The sequence below is a fragment of the Musa acuminata genome, chromosome BXJ2-4, assembly GCF_036884655.1.
Source record: "Musa acuminata AAA Group cultivar baxijiao chromosome BXJ2-4, Cavendish_Baxijiao_AAA, whole genome shotgun sequence".
NCBI lineage: Eukaryota > Viridiplantae > Streptophyta > Magnoliopsida > Zingiberales > Musaceae > Musa > Musa acuminata.
Window position 1 is genome coordinate 46,447,310 of NC_088341.1, and position 14,555 is coordinate 46,461,864.

Consider the following 14,555-nt stretch of genomic DNA (forward strand, 5'->3'; position numbering starts at 1 on the left):
ATCTATAAATACCCCCAAGTCCCAAACAAAAGGAAAAAGAAGGGCGGAACACACTAAAAAGCACTTCTGCTTCTCTTCCTCCGAAACCCCCTCCACATCTTTCTCTAACTTGATCGTCGGAGGGGTCGGGCCGAGCACCCCGACTCGACCTGTGTGCAGGTGCGAAGACGGTGTCGCCTCTTCCCGGCGTTTCCTCCCGACCCGAACCGCCGACCTGCCGACCCGAACGACCGATCCCGAACCACGGTGCCCGACCGCAGGGAGACCCCGAGGGACGCCTCCCGAGATCCCCGACATCCGGACTCTAGAACAGAGCCGCGTCGGCCCCGAGGCCACGGCTTAAAAAGTTACTTACCGTAATAGACTATATCTATTTAATTTGTTATTTTCCTGCTTTGTTCGGATTCAAATCCGATATCACTGTTATCGGTTCTATTCGTGTCAAAGTAGGATCCGTACCCGATCAGCAAATACCACCACGCCCCCTTATTCTCCAAAAAAAAAAAAAGAGAGAAAAAGGTCGTTCTTTTACGACCCTTAAAGGGTCCTGCGACGGCGACGGCGACGGCGGCAGCGGTGGTGGAGGAAGTGAGAAACCCTAGTCCTGTTTATGCTGTGTGTTCTATGTACTAATTGTGATGTCTTTGCGTGTTACAAGAAAGAGAGGCTCATTTCCTCCTCGTTCTCCGTGTTGCTTCCCCTGCTGGAGAAAATGAGCGCATCCTTCTCGTCTAAATTGTCTGCAGGTTTGTTTGTGCTACTAGTTTTCATCGTTTGGTTCTGAGTGTTGTTACCGTTGCTGCCGTAGTGGTTATGATTTCTGGTTATCGTGCCATGGTGTTGCATTGACCTGAGATTCAGATTTGGAGGCGCATCAGGGTCTCCAAATGGGTAACAACAAGATTCTGGGACCTGTGACTAATTAAAACAAGGTAGATGTATGCTAATGATCATATGAAGGCTAATTTTCACTGTTAGTCTCGTCTTCCAAGTGTTTGGGGAAATGCTTCTTTGGTCACTTGCCTCTTAGTTGTGGTGCTCTTTGTTTCAAAATGTTCTTTTTATTTTATGTTTAGAAGTGCTTGGCCTGTAAACTGTTAACTCATATTTGGATTAGTTTATGATAACTATCATAATTGCAAACCACAGAATTCATTGAATTATTGGTTTTGAGAAGGGAAAGGAAGGATGCATCTCTATATGGTAACTATAGGTTATGTGCACATCAGAAACGGAAGAAGAAGGATCTAGTGTTTATACATGAAGTAAGGAGAATTAATGTTGAGATCATGTGACTTTTGAACAGAAAGGCTATCAATTCTTTATAAAATCTAAACATTTAAGAATGATGTAGCCTTGTTATAAAAATCATCTTAAAGTTTTATTTGTATTAGAATTGAACTGGCAACCAATCTTTGAAATGCTTGTCTGGCTTAAAGATCGGCTTTTAGTTGTATAAATCTCGCTCTTCAACTATCGAATTTTTATTCTTTGTAACCTTAAACTTTCTTATGAAGTAAATGATAAAGACCCTCTCTTACACTGTGATGTTTTCCGGTAGTAGCCAATACTGGAAAAGTTACTACCACGGTTTTTTGTGTTTGAATTTTACTTCTTCCCTTCTGTTTTCTTGTTTTATTAGCTTATAATGTGATTTTTTTTTTTCCGTAGCATATAATGTCATTCTTTACCTTAACCTTATAAACTGCACTATGCTACATCATGGTTTCGTGATACACATAAACCTGTCCTTTAGGTTAGACCTGCTTAAACTAATCAAGTCTTGAGACATTCGGTAAAAGATATGTGGTCGAGTCATACGACTGTCTATTCTTTAACATGCATTGTCTTTTGTACATTTTCAAATGTGGTACTTACAATTATGCTAACATGTATGACATCTGAATAGTTGGACGTTCTTTGATTGGAAGCTTTGACAATAATTTGTTAGGAGCAAATCAGGAAGCAATGGCAAAGCTGAGTTACCAATATGTTTTCTCTCAGATACTCTGTTTCTCTCTTTTAATTTAAGTTGAGTCCAATCTCTTTGCCATACGATGATAACCAGTGTATTCTGCCTTGTGGATCTTAAAGAACTTTGAAGTGTTGAATTTAACTCACACATACGGATACAAATTGGTGCTGGTGACTTGTCTTCTCCTTCTGTTAATTCTGTGAGAATTGATTGAAGAATTTTCCCCAATTTTACCAATCATTTGACTTGAAAACATACTGTTCATTTCAAAAATATCTGCAAATTACATCCCACCATATCTCAATCATCATGCTCATCAGTATAATAACCTGAAATGAGATATCTACTCGCTGTTTGTGTAAATGATAGTTGATGGACTAATTCTTGAATATTCCATTACTCTAATTTATGCTATAAAATGTGTTAAATATAAAAGCATATGATATTTCTCTCTTCCTCTCCTCTTTATCTGCTTCATCCTCCTGTTTGCACCTTTGTCATCACCTTATTGCCTCCTCATTTATTGACCTTCACCACAATGCAGTGCTGTCACCTCCTCCACCGCCATTGCAGCAACTACGATGGCAGATGATCTTTAGGCAAAATTTCCTTATCTCAATTTTTGTTGATGAACTTTCCTTGTTGTGCATAAACAACAGATGATCTAAAACCAGCTGAAACTGCTCTTTGTGTCACTGCAGCAGCAAAGAACATTCATACAGATGAGGGCAAAACCTCAAAAGTGGTGGACAACTCCGGTGCAAAGCGTATAATGCGCATGCAAGCATTGAAAGGAAGGAGGGGAGCACAACCGGGTGACACCATTATCACATCAGTGAAGGAAGCACAACCCCGTGGCAAAGTAAAGAAAGGGTGATGTGGCGGATGGTGTGGTGGTGCGTGCTGCGATGGCAGTGAGATCAAGTTTGATGATAATGCAGTGGTACTCAGTCAACAAGCAGGGAGAACCAGTTGGGCCAGTGCCTCGCGAGGTTTAGGAGGAAGAAGCATGTCGAGCTTCGTACTTTGGCCAAGCACATAGCTTGACTACCCGACATCCATGGGATGATCTTTTAGGGTTTGCTGGCTGGGTGAAGTCCGTCTTCATGATATATCTTTCCATTGGATTGAAGAGCGGTAGTTGTGGATGCAAATATCGTGTTGGGATAATAATACCTTCAGTCAAATTATATGATTTGCTCATGAATAAAAACTGTTTTGTGTCAGTGGCCGATGTCGAGGCAAACAGTCAATCTGATCTTGTATCGATACGATACAAGAATCGCTCATACTAGCTTGAATCAATCGAAGGTTTTCATTCCTAAAATACGACATCAATGATGTCTCTTCGATAGCTAGATTAGAAAACTGCATCAGAACCTTAGGCCTAAACTCTCTCTAATCACAAGATATTTATTTTCGAATTATAAAATGTTCAGAAAATATTTTAATTTCCATTGTTGTTGACATGATCAATTTGATTCAATAATTAATTATTTCCCCATCAATAAAGATGGTTCTCCTTTAAATCCGACCTTCACGTGAGATATCAAAACCTATTTTGGTATGTTATCTTCGACAACATTCGATCCTATTTACATTTCTTGCTAGTTTGAATCAAATGCTCATATATATATCTACATCACATCATTATCTTTTTGCTCCTGCTAAACTAAGCTTTAGTTGCTCAAAAGGGATAGTAAGGTTTGATTTACTGTATCGGAAAGAGAGAAAAGGCTTCCTCCTGACCTGACAGACTTACAAATACTAAGTAAAAGAGGGTTTGAAACACAAACTGATGGAAAGAGAATTGGGAACAGAACACCAACCACAAGGGTAAACATCTTACTGATAACTATAAGCAACAGTTTAAAGAATTGGCAAATGTGATGCTGCCACTTACTGATAACTATTAGCGACAGGCATTTGCTGAAGACACCAAATGACTACATCATTCCCATGCGCTTCCTCCTCTTTTAAGGACAAGGAACAATAAAACTGAGCTTGTAGAAGAGTCATTTACTGAGCAGTTGGGTAATCCTTCGAATAGAAATAGCAATCTAAATGTACAAACTGGCAAACTATGCAAATCAAGATCATTGTCAGATGCAAATAAATAAGAACTTCATTGACCTCAACATAAATGCTATAAGCAAAGTAAATGCTATAAGCAAAGTAGGTTAAATAATTCATTTTAGACAGCGCAACTCAGCAGACCTCCTTTGCAACTCATTGCCTAGTGTATCAAATAATGATTGTTTCTAGGAGAAAATTTTTCGCCTGTAGAGTCTCGATATACAAAATGTTGTACCTAACCCTAACCGGAAGCAAGAAAAGTGGATCAAAGTTTCCATTCCCCAGAGTACCAGTCCAGAGTCGACAGTCCTGAAACAACAACAATAAATATTTTAAGAATCCACATGTCAAGCTGATTTAAACAGTTAAAAAGTATCCAATATAGAAATTGCCTCTCAGATAAGAATTGAGCCGTGTACTAAAAATATAAATTTGGGGATAGCAATCAAGAGAAATAGCAAAAGGATTTTCTAAAACTAAACAAGTCGTGTTTTTCTATTTCAGAGGTTTTGATCCTTTTTTTCTGAAATTAATGGATGCTCGAGAGAAGAATCACTAAATAGGAACTCCTCAAACCATTTATAAAGTTTAAATCGGCAATAATTTCTTGCACCCTTTACTCCTATTGTGCTTACAAAAGATGTAAGTTCCTGGTTCGTCATTGGCATTCTTGCACAACAAGCGTACGCACTATAATGCCAATATGGTTGTGATAATTAATTAGCACACAGAAAATCAAAACTTCAAGGGACCGAGCTAATAACATGAATCGAATGAATTCTTGTATCGAATTTAGCAAAGTAACAAAGAAAAAAAAAATCTTTTGGAGACATAAATGTTTAAAAAAAGAAATCACTTTTAGCTTAGTGAGGTCTAGTGACAATAAGAGAACAAATATGAATATGAAAAAACAAAAGCTCCTAGTACTCACATTTTCTAAATGATCCAGCCAGACAAGTTAGTCTGGATTTTGTGTTAGTCTCAGCCAATGGATTTGGTTTCTCTTTGGCAGTCATGCGGGCATCCCATACTCGTACGACACCATCAGATGAGGCAGAAACAATAAAATTGGAAGCTTCAGAACTTTCTGCATCATTTCCATTCTTGAAAATAACAAGTCCTTTTACACGTGTTGAATGTGCATCCTCAATGCTATATGCAACTTTCCCGGATGTTGTATCCCAGGCAGTGATGCTGCGGTCCTCTCCACCAGTAAACAAAACTCCATTCTGAAACATTTTAAGTAGTGTAGGAAAAATCATGACATTATCCCAACAAATAAAACATCAAGCAGCCATTTAACGGATATTGATAGAGCGTAGGAAAGATCACAATGGAAGACTCAGTGCTTTTATACCCCAAATCTACCTTTCTATTTTCTTAAAGTGTTTTTGGATTCAAATAGCAAAGAAATAGAAGGAAGCATCAAAGTGTACAAATTGAAGTATAACAGTGAAAAGTTATCCTAAAGAACAAAGACTATCTTCTACAAATTGGTTGCTAAACAGGTTTCGCAAGTTTTATACGATAACATAAGATCAAACGATATACAATTAAGAAAACAAACAAGATAACAAAGAGGCCTGCTTCTGGATTTCATATTGTTACTAGAATTTAAAAGAATAAATATAATCAATAAATATAAACAGATTATTTCGATCGGATCAAGTCCTGGTGATGGAACATATAGCTCTGCACTGTTCTATCAATCATACTTATTATTTTTTCAGTGATACCAGGCTGCACAAGTCATTATGCCACCCAAAATACTGGTACAAGTTATTCAAATCAGTAACGGACCGGTATTCAAATTCATGTTACTTTAAAACCCAAACCAATGTTTATGTGAGTTCTATAACCTTAATGTAGCTCCAATGCCCTACTTTTGAAATAGAAGGCAGTCAATCAAAGAATAAGCTAGCTTTTGAAAAAATCAACTTTGTGTTTCACAATAAAGTCTTATTTTGTATTTTCAAATGCTAACATGTACTCAACGATTCAGCAAACACTGAAGTCCAGCATGAATCAAACGCCAAATACTAATTGGGACGTTCTGCGCAAGGAATCTCTCTGGAAGTAACCCTCAACTCTTAGAACCAGTAAAGAACATAACAAAAGGGAAAACACATGTTTATAATTCAAGATATCTATGCAATCCATCCTTGCATTATTTATTACTTCAAATTACTTTCTGTACCAGGTAAAATCCTTGAAGAACAACTAACACGTTTTGTTCAGATCACATTCGTTTAGCTTACCATACTTTACTTCGAGGACGAACAAAGAATACGAAAAAAAAGCTTTTTTTCCTCGTAAATAGAAACGATACCTCAGAAGGAGCGACGCAAAGGACCCTCTTCTGCCCGTCCATCTCCTGAATCAACCTCGCATCCTCGGAATCATGCACCGTAATCCTTTCGTCTGCCACCATAAAGAACCTCGCCCCGTCTCCGCACCCATACCTCACGATGGAGGCCTCGCGGTCAAGCCGGCACGAGAAGCTCCGCCGGCCCCTGACAAGATTGATCAGCGCGAGGCAGGCGTCGCGGCCGACCGTGAGCGCGGCGCGGCCGGTGGGGTGGACGGCAAGATCGGCGATGCCCTTGCGGTGTGTGGGGACGGTCTTAAGGTGGACGAAGGGGTCGGCGTCGTAGATGCAAACGGCGCCATCGTCGGAGGCGGAGAGGAGGTTGCGGGGGAGGCCGCCGGGGGAGGAGGCCGGGGCGTAGAAAGCGAGGGCGGTGACGGCGCCGCTGTGGTCGAGGAGGGTGCCGACCTCGGCAGCGGCGGCGAGGTCGTAGAGCTTGATGGCGTCGTCGGAGCCGCCGGACGCGGCGACGGTGCCGGCGGTCGCGACGGCCTTGATGGGGCCGATGTGGGAGGGGTAGGAGAAGAGGGGTTTTAGGGTTAGGGTTTCCGGCTTGAAGGCGAACCCCCAAATAAACTTCTCGTAAGAGCCGGCCACCAGCGTCGCCATGCCTGCTTTCCCTCCTCGCCCCATCAATCGACCTCTTCCCCATCATATAGATAGCTCGGTTCTCGTGACCCGGTTTGACGCGCTGTCACATTTCATTTCGGTTCGACCGAATCCGGAAGCCGCTAACCCGTTTGAATTGGCCCAAGTTGAGTGATTTTAATTGGGCTCTTTTTCATTTGCAATTTAATCGGCCCAATTGAGTGGTTTTAATTGGGCTCTTATCCTATTTGAAATTGGACCGAGCTATTTTAGCTACGCCGTTCTATTCGGCCCATATTGAGTGGTTTTAATTGGGCTCTTTTCTGTTTGAAATTGGACCGGGCTATTTTCTCTCGGCCCATTATATTGATTCAACAAATTGATCTTTTATTGATAAATGTTATATATTATTGGTAAAAGATAAAAGACGATAAATAATTGGAGTAAAGGAAGATGGGACCCATGGGTGAGCCAATAAGCTGCCCCCACATTGCAAGACCGGGGACGTGCAACCTGACATCAGCTAGATCAGATGGAGACTTACAAAGAAGGGTCAAAGTGCGTTGACATTGGACGCGCTTGGATGTAATGTAAGGTGGCACACGCGTTGACTTCCAATCCCCATCCTTAATCCACTCAAATAAAGAAAAAGAAAAGTTGAATCCGATTTAAGTATGCACATATTGTTATTAGTATTATTATTATTATTGTTGGTATTGTTATTGTTGTTGTTGAAGGCTTGTAGTTAGAATAGGATGGGCAAAGAGGTGAAGAATCAGCAAACATGTGGTTAGGGTTATGATTTGCTATATTATATGCTTCATTTTATATTAATGGGTGTGTAAGATCATGATAGGGACTACTTATTAAAATGAAACATGTGTACCTAGGGATCCATGTTGAATTATCCTTTTTTTTATTAAAATATCTTTTAATCCAAGGGATAATGTTATCTTTTCATTTGTTCGAGTTAAATACTTGAGTTAGGTTAGATTCTATGACATGATTAGTAAAGGGGTTATATACATACATTCAAATAATTAAATATTTGATATCATTCAATGCTATCCAATAGTATTAAAATTTTTAGCTACTTAACATATCATTCACCATTTTCAACAATTATTTGATTTTTTTTATAATTTCTAAAATCACTACTTTAAGAGGGATATACATAATAATTTGAAGAATATTAAATGTTAATTTTAGTGGGGGTGAATGAAAGATCACCAAATTTATAAGTTTGTATAAGTAGTTTTGCCTAATATTAATTAGAAATGATAGCATTGGATTGTAAAAAAGCACTCTAAAGATAATTTAAATCAGTACTAATGCAATAAATGATATACTATTTCATGTCTAAACTCTTTTCACATTCATCAATTACATTATATTAATTACAAATGATAGCATTGAATTGTAAAAAATAAAAAAAGTAAATTGATTAGTGTGACTCTAAAGATAATTTAAATCAATACTAATGCAACAAGTGATATACTATTTTATATCTAAACTCCTTTCACATTCATCAAGTGCATTTTGAGAAGCACTGTGCTCCAACTTCTCAACTTGTGACATATCAAATTGATGTAGACATGACAATATAACAGTGTCAATGTTGCTTATCCTTGAAACACTGCATTGTCATTCTTCATGATTTAATTTTAGGACAAGATGATCCATTCAAATGACATCAAACATAGTGTCTTACAATTAAGGGTTTGCACTACCTTTTATCCTATTGATTGGTCTTACTTATGACTCTTGCTTGGCACCTACCTCACAGGCTTTCATCCAGGGAAGGTGTCTACTGATGGGGAGGTGTTTACTAATAATGCAGTACAAAATTCCATCATCCCCATAGGAAAAAGAAAGCATCACACCACACATTATTCTATGCTGAATTATTAGCTCTAAAACAATATTCTATCATGGTCATTGAATTCCATGAATTAAAAGTAGTTCCATACTCCATGACTGGTCTTAACATGATAGTTTATGTCATCCTACCACCTATTTTGGAGCCATTGGTAGCCCTACAATGCCTTGGGACTCTTGAAAGTATACCACCACCCAAGCCATGATGGCATGTGCAATGCCTTCTAATCTTTATACCAAAGCATAAAATTCATCTAATGATTGTAACCTTTAGTAGTGGAGAGATTAGTGTTAAGTATTAAGACAATGATGGTCATTGTTGCCTTTAACATGGTGAACATATAGATGAGGGTGATGACTACACTACTATGCTCACCAAGATCATCCATCATTCATAGATATAATCTTGATTAGAGGTACAAAAATGAGTGGAGATCATCATGCATGCTCTTGCACCATCCAAGCCATAGCTAACTGCTACTAAACTTTGTACTATTGGTAGTGGAGACAAGTGCAAGTAGTCATGGTTTTCAAGATAAGACAAATCATGGTCATTGTTTACTTTGGACATAGTGAATTTGATGATAATAATGATGATTAAGTTTGAAAAATGTATATAATTATGATTAAAAGAGAGTAAAAAAATGAGTACCTATCTATGATGACTCAATTAAAACAATAAATACCAAAAAATATATAAATGATAAAAAAAGGTATATTTGATTTGATTGTTAACGGATAATAGGACTTATTGTCATGATTAAATTTATTTTTTGGTTATTATGTTATCATAATTTAATTAATTAATTTGGATTAAAAAAAGTTATTTTTAATTAAAATTAATAGTTAGATGTATCAACAAAAATACAAGCTATAAAAAAATATTGGTGTTTAGATTACTGTAATTACGGAGGTAGCGGATTTGCCGTTTCCGGACAAACACCAAACACGAGAAGATGAATTAAAGGGAGAGGGGACAGCGGGGGGGAGAGAGAGTACGGACGTAATACGCCTCTCCCTTCGCCCTCTCCACCGGGTCTCCTCGAATTCTGTGGTCGCGACCATGAACGTGGTGGACTCGCGGGAATGGCAGCCGCCCTGCCCCAAGAAGGGATCTTGAGGTGGCGCGAGGAGGACTGATCTGTTCTCGTTTGCTTGTCGTTGGGCTTTGGGAGGGAGGGAAGGGAAGGGAAGGGATGGCCGCCGTCGGGCGTACGAGGGTGGGGAAGTACGAGCTCGGTCGGACGCTCGGGGAGGGCACCTTCGCCAAGGTGAAGTTCGCGAAGAACCTCGAGACGGGGGAGAACGTGGCCATCAAGATCTTCGACAAAGACAAGATCCTGCGGCATAAGATGGTCGGCCAGGTGAAGAAAGATGCGACCTTTGTCCAAAGCACGCTACTTTTCCGGGGTTTTCTTGATTTAGTCTTGGTTTCTCGCTTCCCGTTTCTTTTGGATATGCCGAGATTAAGGGTTCGTGCAGCATCAGCTTAGGTTTTCCTTCGTTTAGAAAGAGCTCGTGAAATGTTTGGACTCGTCTGCAACTTGGCGTCTATCCTCGGTCTCGTTTTTTACCCTAGAAACAGAATCAAAAGAGGGAATCTTTGATCTGTTGACAAAATCGATCAGTAAAGCATGAATAATATTGTTCATGTGATCGAGTTCCACACGATAAGGTCAAGGTGCTTTTCTACTGTGTGTAGGATTTGTTGATCATCTGCCAATGAATTTTCATGGATGGAGCTGTCATCGGCACATTTCCAAGTTTTGGCAGCGATCAACGAAAACCATTTCTTGATATTAGCATTCTCATCATGCTCTGTACTGTGGCTTGTGTGGTTAATGTGATTCCCACAATTCAGTTTCTTTATAGGCTTTTAGGATGAGTTTCTTGACTTATTGTGTTCTGTTGACTCGTAGTAGGCTGACGGTGTTTACCAACTCATATGCTGCAGATAAAACGGGAAATCTCAACCATGAAACTGGTTAGACATCCGAATGTGGTACGGATGTATGAGGTGAGGTACAAGGCTTAGTTCTTATTTGCATTTATGTGATTTACCTATTTCATTCAGCTGTCCATGATGCATATAGTGAACTAGATACTGAAATTTGAGGTTTTTCCGACTGCTGTTAACATATTTCTGCTATTGTTTTCCTAAATTCTTATATCTGCTTTCTTAAAGAACAAACTTCCGACATTTGCTATTTCTAAGTTTCTTCAGCTGGATCATGTTCTGCAACATTTTCATTTTACGGTTTCCTTTTTGCCTTTGATAGTATGCATCATCTCTGACATGTGGAATGCAAGCATTCAATGATGTGGGCTCTGACTTCTGTCTCTGTCGTAGTCCACTAATCCTCTGATTGAAGATCTAAGTTGTAACTGCTCAAACCTTTTGTCATAGGTCATGGCCAGCAAGACGAAGATATACATGGTTTTGGAATTTATAACTGGGGGTGAACTCTTTGACAGAATTGTAAGATACGATGTTCTTGGCATAGTTTCCTGTTCTGCTGAAAGAAAAATATAGAAAGTTACTCATGATTCCTTGTGTATTGCTGCTAATATTCTAAGATTCCTGATGTAGGCTCGTAATGGAAAATTGAAGGAGGATGAAGCTAGAAAGTACTTTCAACAGCTGATTGATGCTGTAGATTACTGTCATAGTAGAGGTGTCTTCCATCGAGATCTGAAGGTTGAGAATGGATTTATGTCTTGTCCCCTAGCATTACTAGAATGTTGATTCCGTCACTCACTTTGTTTCTATGACCTGGAATTGGTAACAGCCCGAGAATCTGTTGTTGGACTCCAATGGTGTTCTTAAGATCTCAGATTTCGGGCTCAGTGCATTACCTCAACAAGTTCGTGTAAGTTTTTATGACTTTGGTGCTGACATAGATTACGCATGTTGAAAACAACATAAGGAGTAATTAAAATGTTTTAGTGTGTTTTTATTCTCGTCATTCCACATTCGCTTTGTTAGGGCTCCCATAATTTGATGAGGTACTTGCACCCTTTTCAAGATTTGTTTTTTTATTGTGTCATTATATCTCTGTCCGTCATTTCAGTATTCGTATACGTTGCTGAAATATAGGCGACAAACAACATGGGTACATTATTTGAAAGACAGATGGATTCATGAGTTTCTTGAACCTGGCTAGCTTCTCATTGCAGGAGGATGGCTTACTTTACACAACATGTGGTACTCCAAATTACGTTGCCCCTGAGGTAACTTTTGCGATTGAGTTGGAGTCGATTCTTTCGGTTCCCTAGATTCTTTATCTTCTTCATTTCGTATATATTCTCCTTAGGTGGTCAAAGACAAAGGTTATGATGGGGCCAGGGCAGATATATGGTCATGTGGTGTGATCCTTTTTGTCCTTATGGCAGGTTATTTGCCTTTTGAAGATTCCAATCTAATGTCATTATATAAAAAGGTGATTTCTCGTGCAGAAGTATTCTTTTTAGATAGTGATTAATCATGTAAGGTTTCCATTGCAAATTTGTTCCTGATGTTTGTGGATGCCATTACAGATCTTCAAAGCAGATTTCACTTGTCCGTCTTGGTTCTCTACGAGTGTGAAGAAACTTATCAAGAGAATTTTAGATCCTAAACCCCAAACTGTTAGTTGTTTTTCCTTTCAAAACATGTTCGGCTATCAAAATAATGAAGACCCAATGCATAGTCCTCATATGATACAACTCCCTTGCAGCGCATCACGATTCCAGAAATCATTGAGAATGAATGGTTTAAGAAGGGATATCAGCCACCACACTTTGAAACAGCAGAGGTTAATCTTGATGATGTCGATGCGATCTTCAGTGAGTCGGGGGTAAATTTTATTCATCGTTGACTGCTTGAACAAGTTCTAAGCGTGTATGGGTACATGGTTTTAAGTTTATCACCCTTTTCATCGTGCAGGATGCAACAAATCTTGTCATCGAGAGACGAGATGAAAAGCCAGTTCCAATGAATGCTTTTGATCTTATCTCTACTTCACAGGGGCTCAATCTTGGCACCCTTTTTGAGAAGCAAATGGTGACTCACGTTTCTAAATCTTCATCTTTGTTCATTTCATCAACATTCTGATTTGTTCAGTAAAACTTAAGAATTGCTCAAGTGAGAAGAACACACCGGTCTTCGGCTCTTTCCTTATTTCTCTTATTTTTCTTGCAGCATCATTCATGTCTATATTTGCTATTTGTCGGCCATCAATTAGCAGCAAGATAAAATATGACTTTCTAATTGTTTTCAGGGCCTAGTCAAGCGGGAAACAAGGTTTACATCGAAACTCCCTGCGAATGAGATTCTTTCTAAAATCGAAGAAGCAGCTAAACCACTGGGTTTCGAAGCAAGAAAACAGAACTACAAGGTCAGCTCCTCGTAACTTATTCTACGTTCTCTAATTTGTGAGCTTTTCTTATTTGGAAAAGCAAATCCCACCGAACTGTTAATGTGAACCTATGTGCCATGTCGGTCTTAATTATAGCTGCTGATTTCACCAGCATGCCTCCATTGCATATTTATACTCATCTCTCACATTTATCACTCTAATCAAGGTTGTTCTGAACATTATCTCAGCTAAAACTACAAGGGGAAAAATCTGGAAGGAAAGGGCACTTAGCCATTGCAAGTGAGGTAAAGTATCATTTAATCACCTTTTGACAAAAAACTTTCTTATATTTGGAGACTAAAATCCCTGCTTCTCTTTCCAAGGTTTTTGAAGTGGCACCCTCACTGCATGTGGTAGAACTTCGCAAATCTAAGGGAGACACACTTGAATTTCACAAGGTAAGCACATGATTTTTCATATATATCTATATGTATATATGATGTTTCCATCGCGAGTAGTTCAAGAACTCTTGCCTCTATCATATCGACTTGATTCATCATTTTCTTTTATAGTTTTACAAAAGCCTCTCGACGTCGCTAAAGGACATCATGTGGAAGTCACAGGAGGAGACCAGCAGATCTGATAAGAGTTAAATCGGCACAATTGGAGCTGACGAGAAGGAGTTCTAAAATTATGACCTTATACATAGTACAGTAAAGTACGAATCTGTATGAACTTCGTGCTCATGAATTTATCAAAAAAACCTTTGTTCTCATTAATACCTCGTACATGATGATTCTGAGAATGGTGTTTGATTTGGTGATGAAGGGTTCGATGGTTAAATGGTGGGGAAGAGTTGTCTTAGGAAACTATAACTCGATGCCTTTTTGAACGAGTTGATATGGTTATTTAAGTATCCTCAAACCTACTGTACTTCTATTTGGAAAGGTATATGGCAAAGGCGCGATTCAATCCCAGTAGCCATACCCTTATATTCTCATTATAATCTGATTCAGTGATTCTCCGGCAGTCTCTCCACCATGATCGGCCTGCTTACGAGGAGGTTTCTCTCGTTCCCCGCCAGGAACATGGCCTCGTGGAGGAGACTTTACGGACGTACACGACTTTTAAAGCAATCAAACAGAAAAAACGCGAGGGCGCTAACTAAGAACTCGACCACGTGTCCGTACGTGAATCGGCTAACGTATCAACGTGCATGGGGATATGTGTTTTTGTTTTTGCCCAACAACTACCTACTTACGATAAATTACACTTTAGTCCCTGCACACGGCGACGCCACCGTGCGCGTGCCGTGCTTTTGCGTGCACACACG

The 14,555-nt window shown here is 39.3% G+C and overlaps 2 protein-coding genes and 1 long non-coding RNA gene across 5 annotated transcripts; 2 read left to right on the forward strand and 1 right to left on the reverse strand.

Moving 5' to 3' along the window:
- The first annotated feature begins 481 nt into the window (after window positions 1-481).
- On the forward strand, window positions 482-3,188 carry LOC135611289 (uncharacterized). Of its 2 annotated transcripts, XR_010486491.1 has the most exons (4): window positions 482-588; window positions 659-746; window positions 2,520-2,574; window positions 2,677-3,188. It is a non-coding gene; the product is annotated as an uncharacterized LOC135611289 (long non-coding RNA). The 2 variants fall into 2 exon arrangements; XR_010486490.1 differs by having other exon boundaries at window positions 494-746.
- Window positions 3,189-4,082: 894 nt separating this feature from the next.
- Window positions 4,083-7,063, reverse strand: LOC135611291 (uncharacterized). Its single transcript, XM_065106907.1, has 3 exons — window positions 6,381-7,063; window positions 4,983-5,280; window positions 4,083-4,360 (listed from the first exon to the last, which is right to left on the reverse strand). Coding segments are annotated over exons 1-3 (972 nt in total). The 5' UTR covers window positions 7,053-7,063; the 3' UTR covers window positions 4,083-4,358.
- A 2,817-nt stretch (window positions 7,064-9,880) lies between these two features.
- LOC103982250 (CBL-interacting protein kinase 23) lies at window positions 9,881-14,001 on the forward strand. Of its 2 annotated transcripts, XM_009399126.3 has the most exons (14): window positions 9,882-10,249; window positions 10,840-10,902; window positions 11,293-11,364; window positions 11,476-11,583; window positions 11,675-11,755; window positions 12,063-12,116; window positions 12,200-12,325; window positions 12,423-12,512; window positions 12,602-12,721; window positions 12,811-12,927; window positions 13,145-13,261; window positions 13,471-13,527; window positions 13,606-13,680; window positions 13,795-14,001. In XM_009399126.3, exons 1-14 carry the CDS (start codon window positions 10,082-10,084, stop codon window positions 13,873-13,875), a joined length of 1,329 nt encoding a protein of 442 aa, XP_009397401.2. In that variant the 5' UTR covers window positions 9,882-10,081; the 3' UTR covers window positions 13,876-14,001. The 2 variants fall into 2 exon arrangements, with proteins under 2 accessions (XP_009397402.2, XP_009397401.2); XM_009399127.3 differs by lacking the exons at window positions 11,293-11,364; window positions 11,476-11,583; window positions 11,675-11,755 and having other exon boundaries at window positions 9,881-10,249.
- The last annotated feature ends 554 nt before the right edge of the window (window positions 14,002-14,555 follow it).

Excerpts from the sequence above, each read along its gene's own strand:
- LOC135611291 (XM_065106907.1), bottom strand. The coding sequence starts at position 7,052 with ATGGGGCGAGGAGGGAAAGCAGGCATGGCGACGCTGGTGGCCGGCTCT. Across the intron at positions 5,281-6,380 it reads TTTGCGTCGCTCCTTCTGAG|AATGGAGTTTTGTTTACTGG; the intron begins GTATCGTTTCTA and ends AAAATGTTTCAG.
- LOC103982250 (XM_009399126.3), top strand. The coding sequence starts at position 10,082 with ATGGCCGCCGTCGGGCGTACGAGGGTGGGGAAGTACGAGCTCGGTCGG. Across the intron at positions 10,903-11,292 it reads ATGTGGTACGGATGTATGAG|GTCATGGCCAGCAAGACGAA; the intron begins GTGAGGTACAAG and ends CTTTTGTCATAG. Across the intron at positions 11,584-11,674 it reads TCTTCCATCGAGATCTGAAG|CCCGAGAATCTGTTGTTGGA; the intron begins GTTGAGAATGGA and ends AATTGGTAACAG.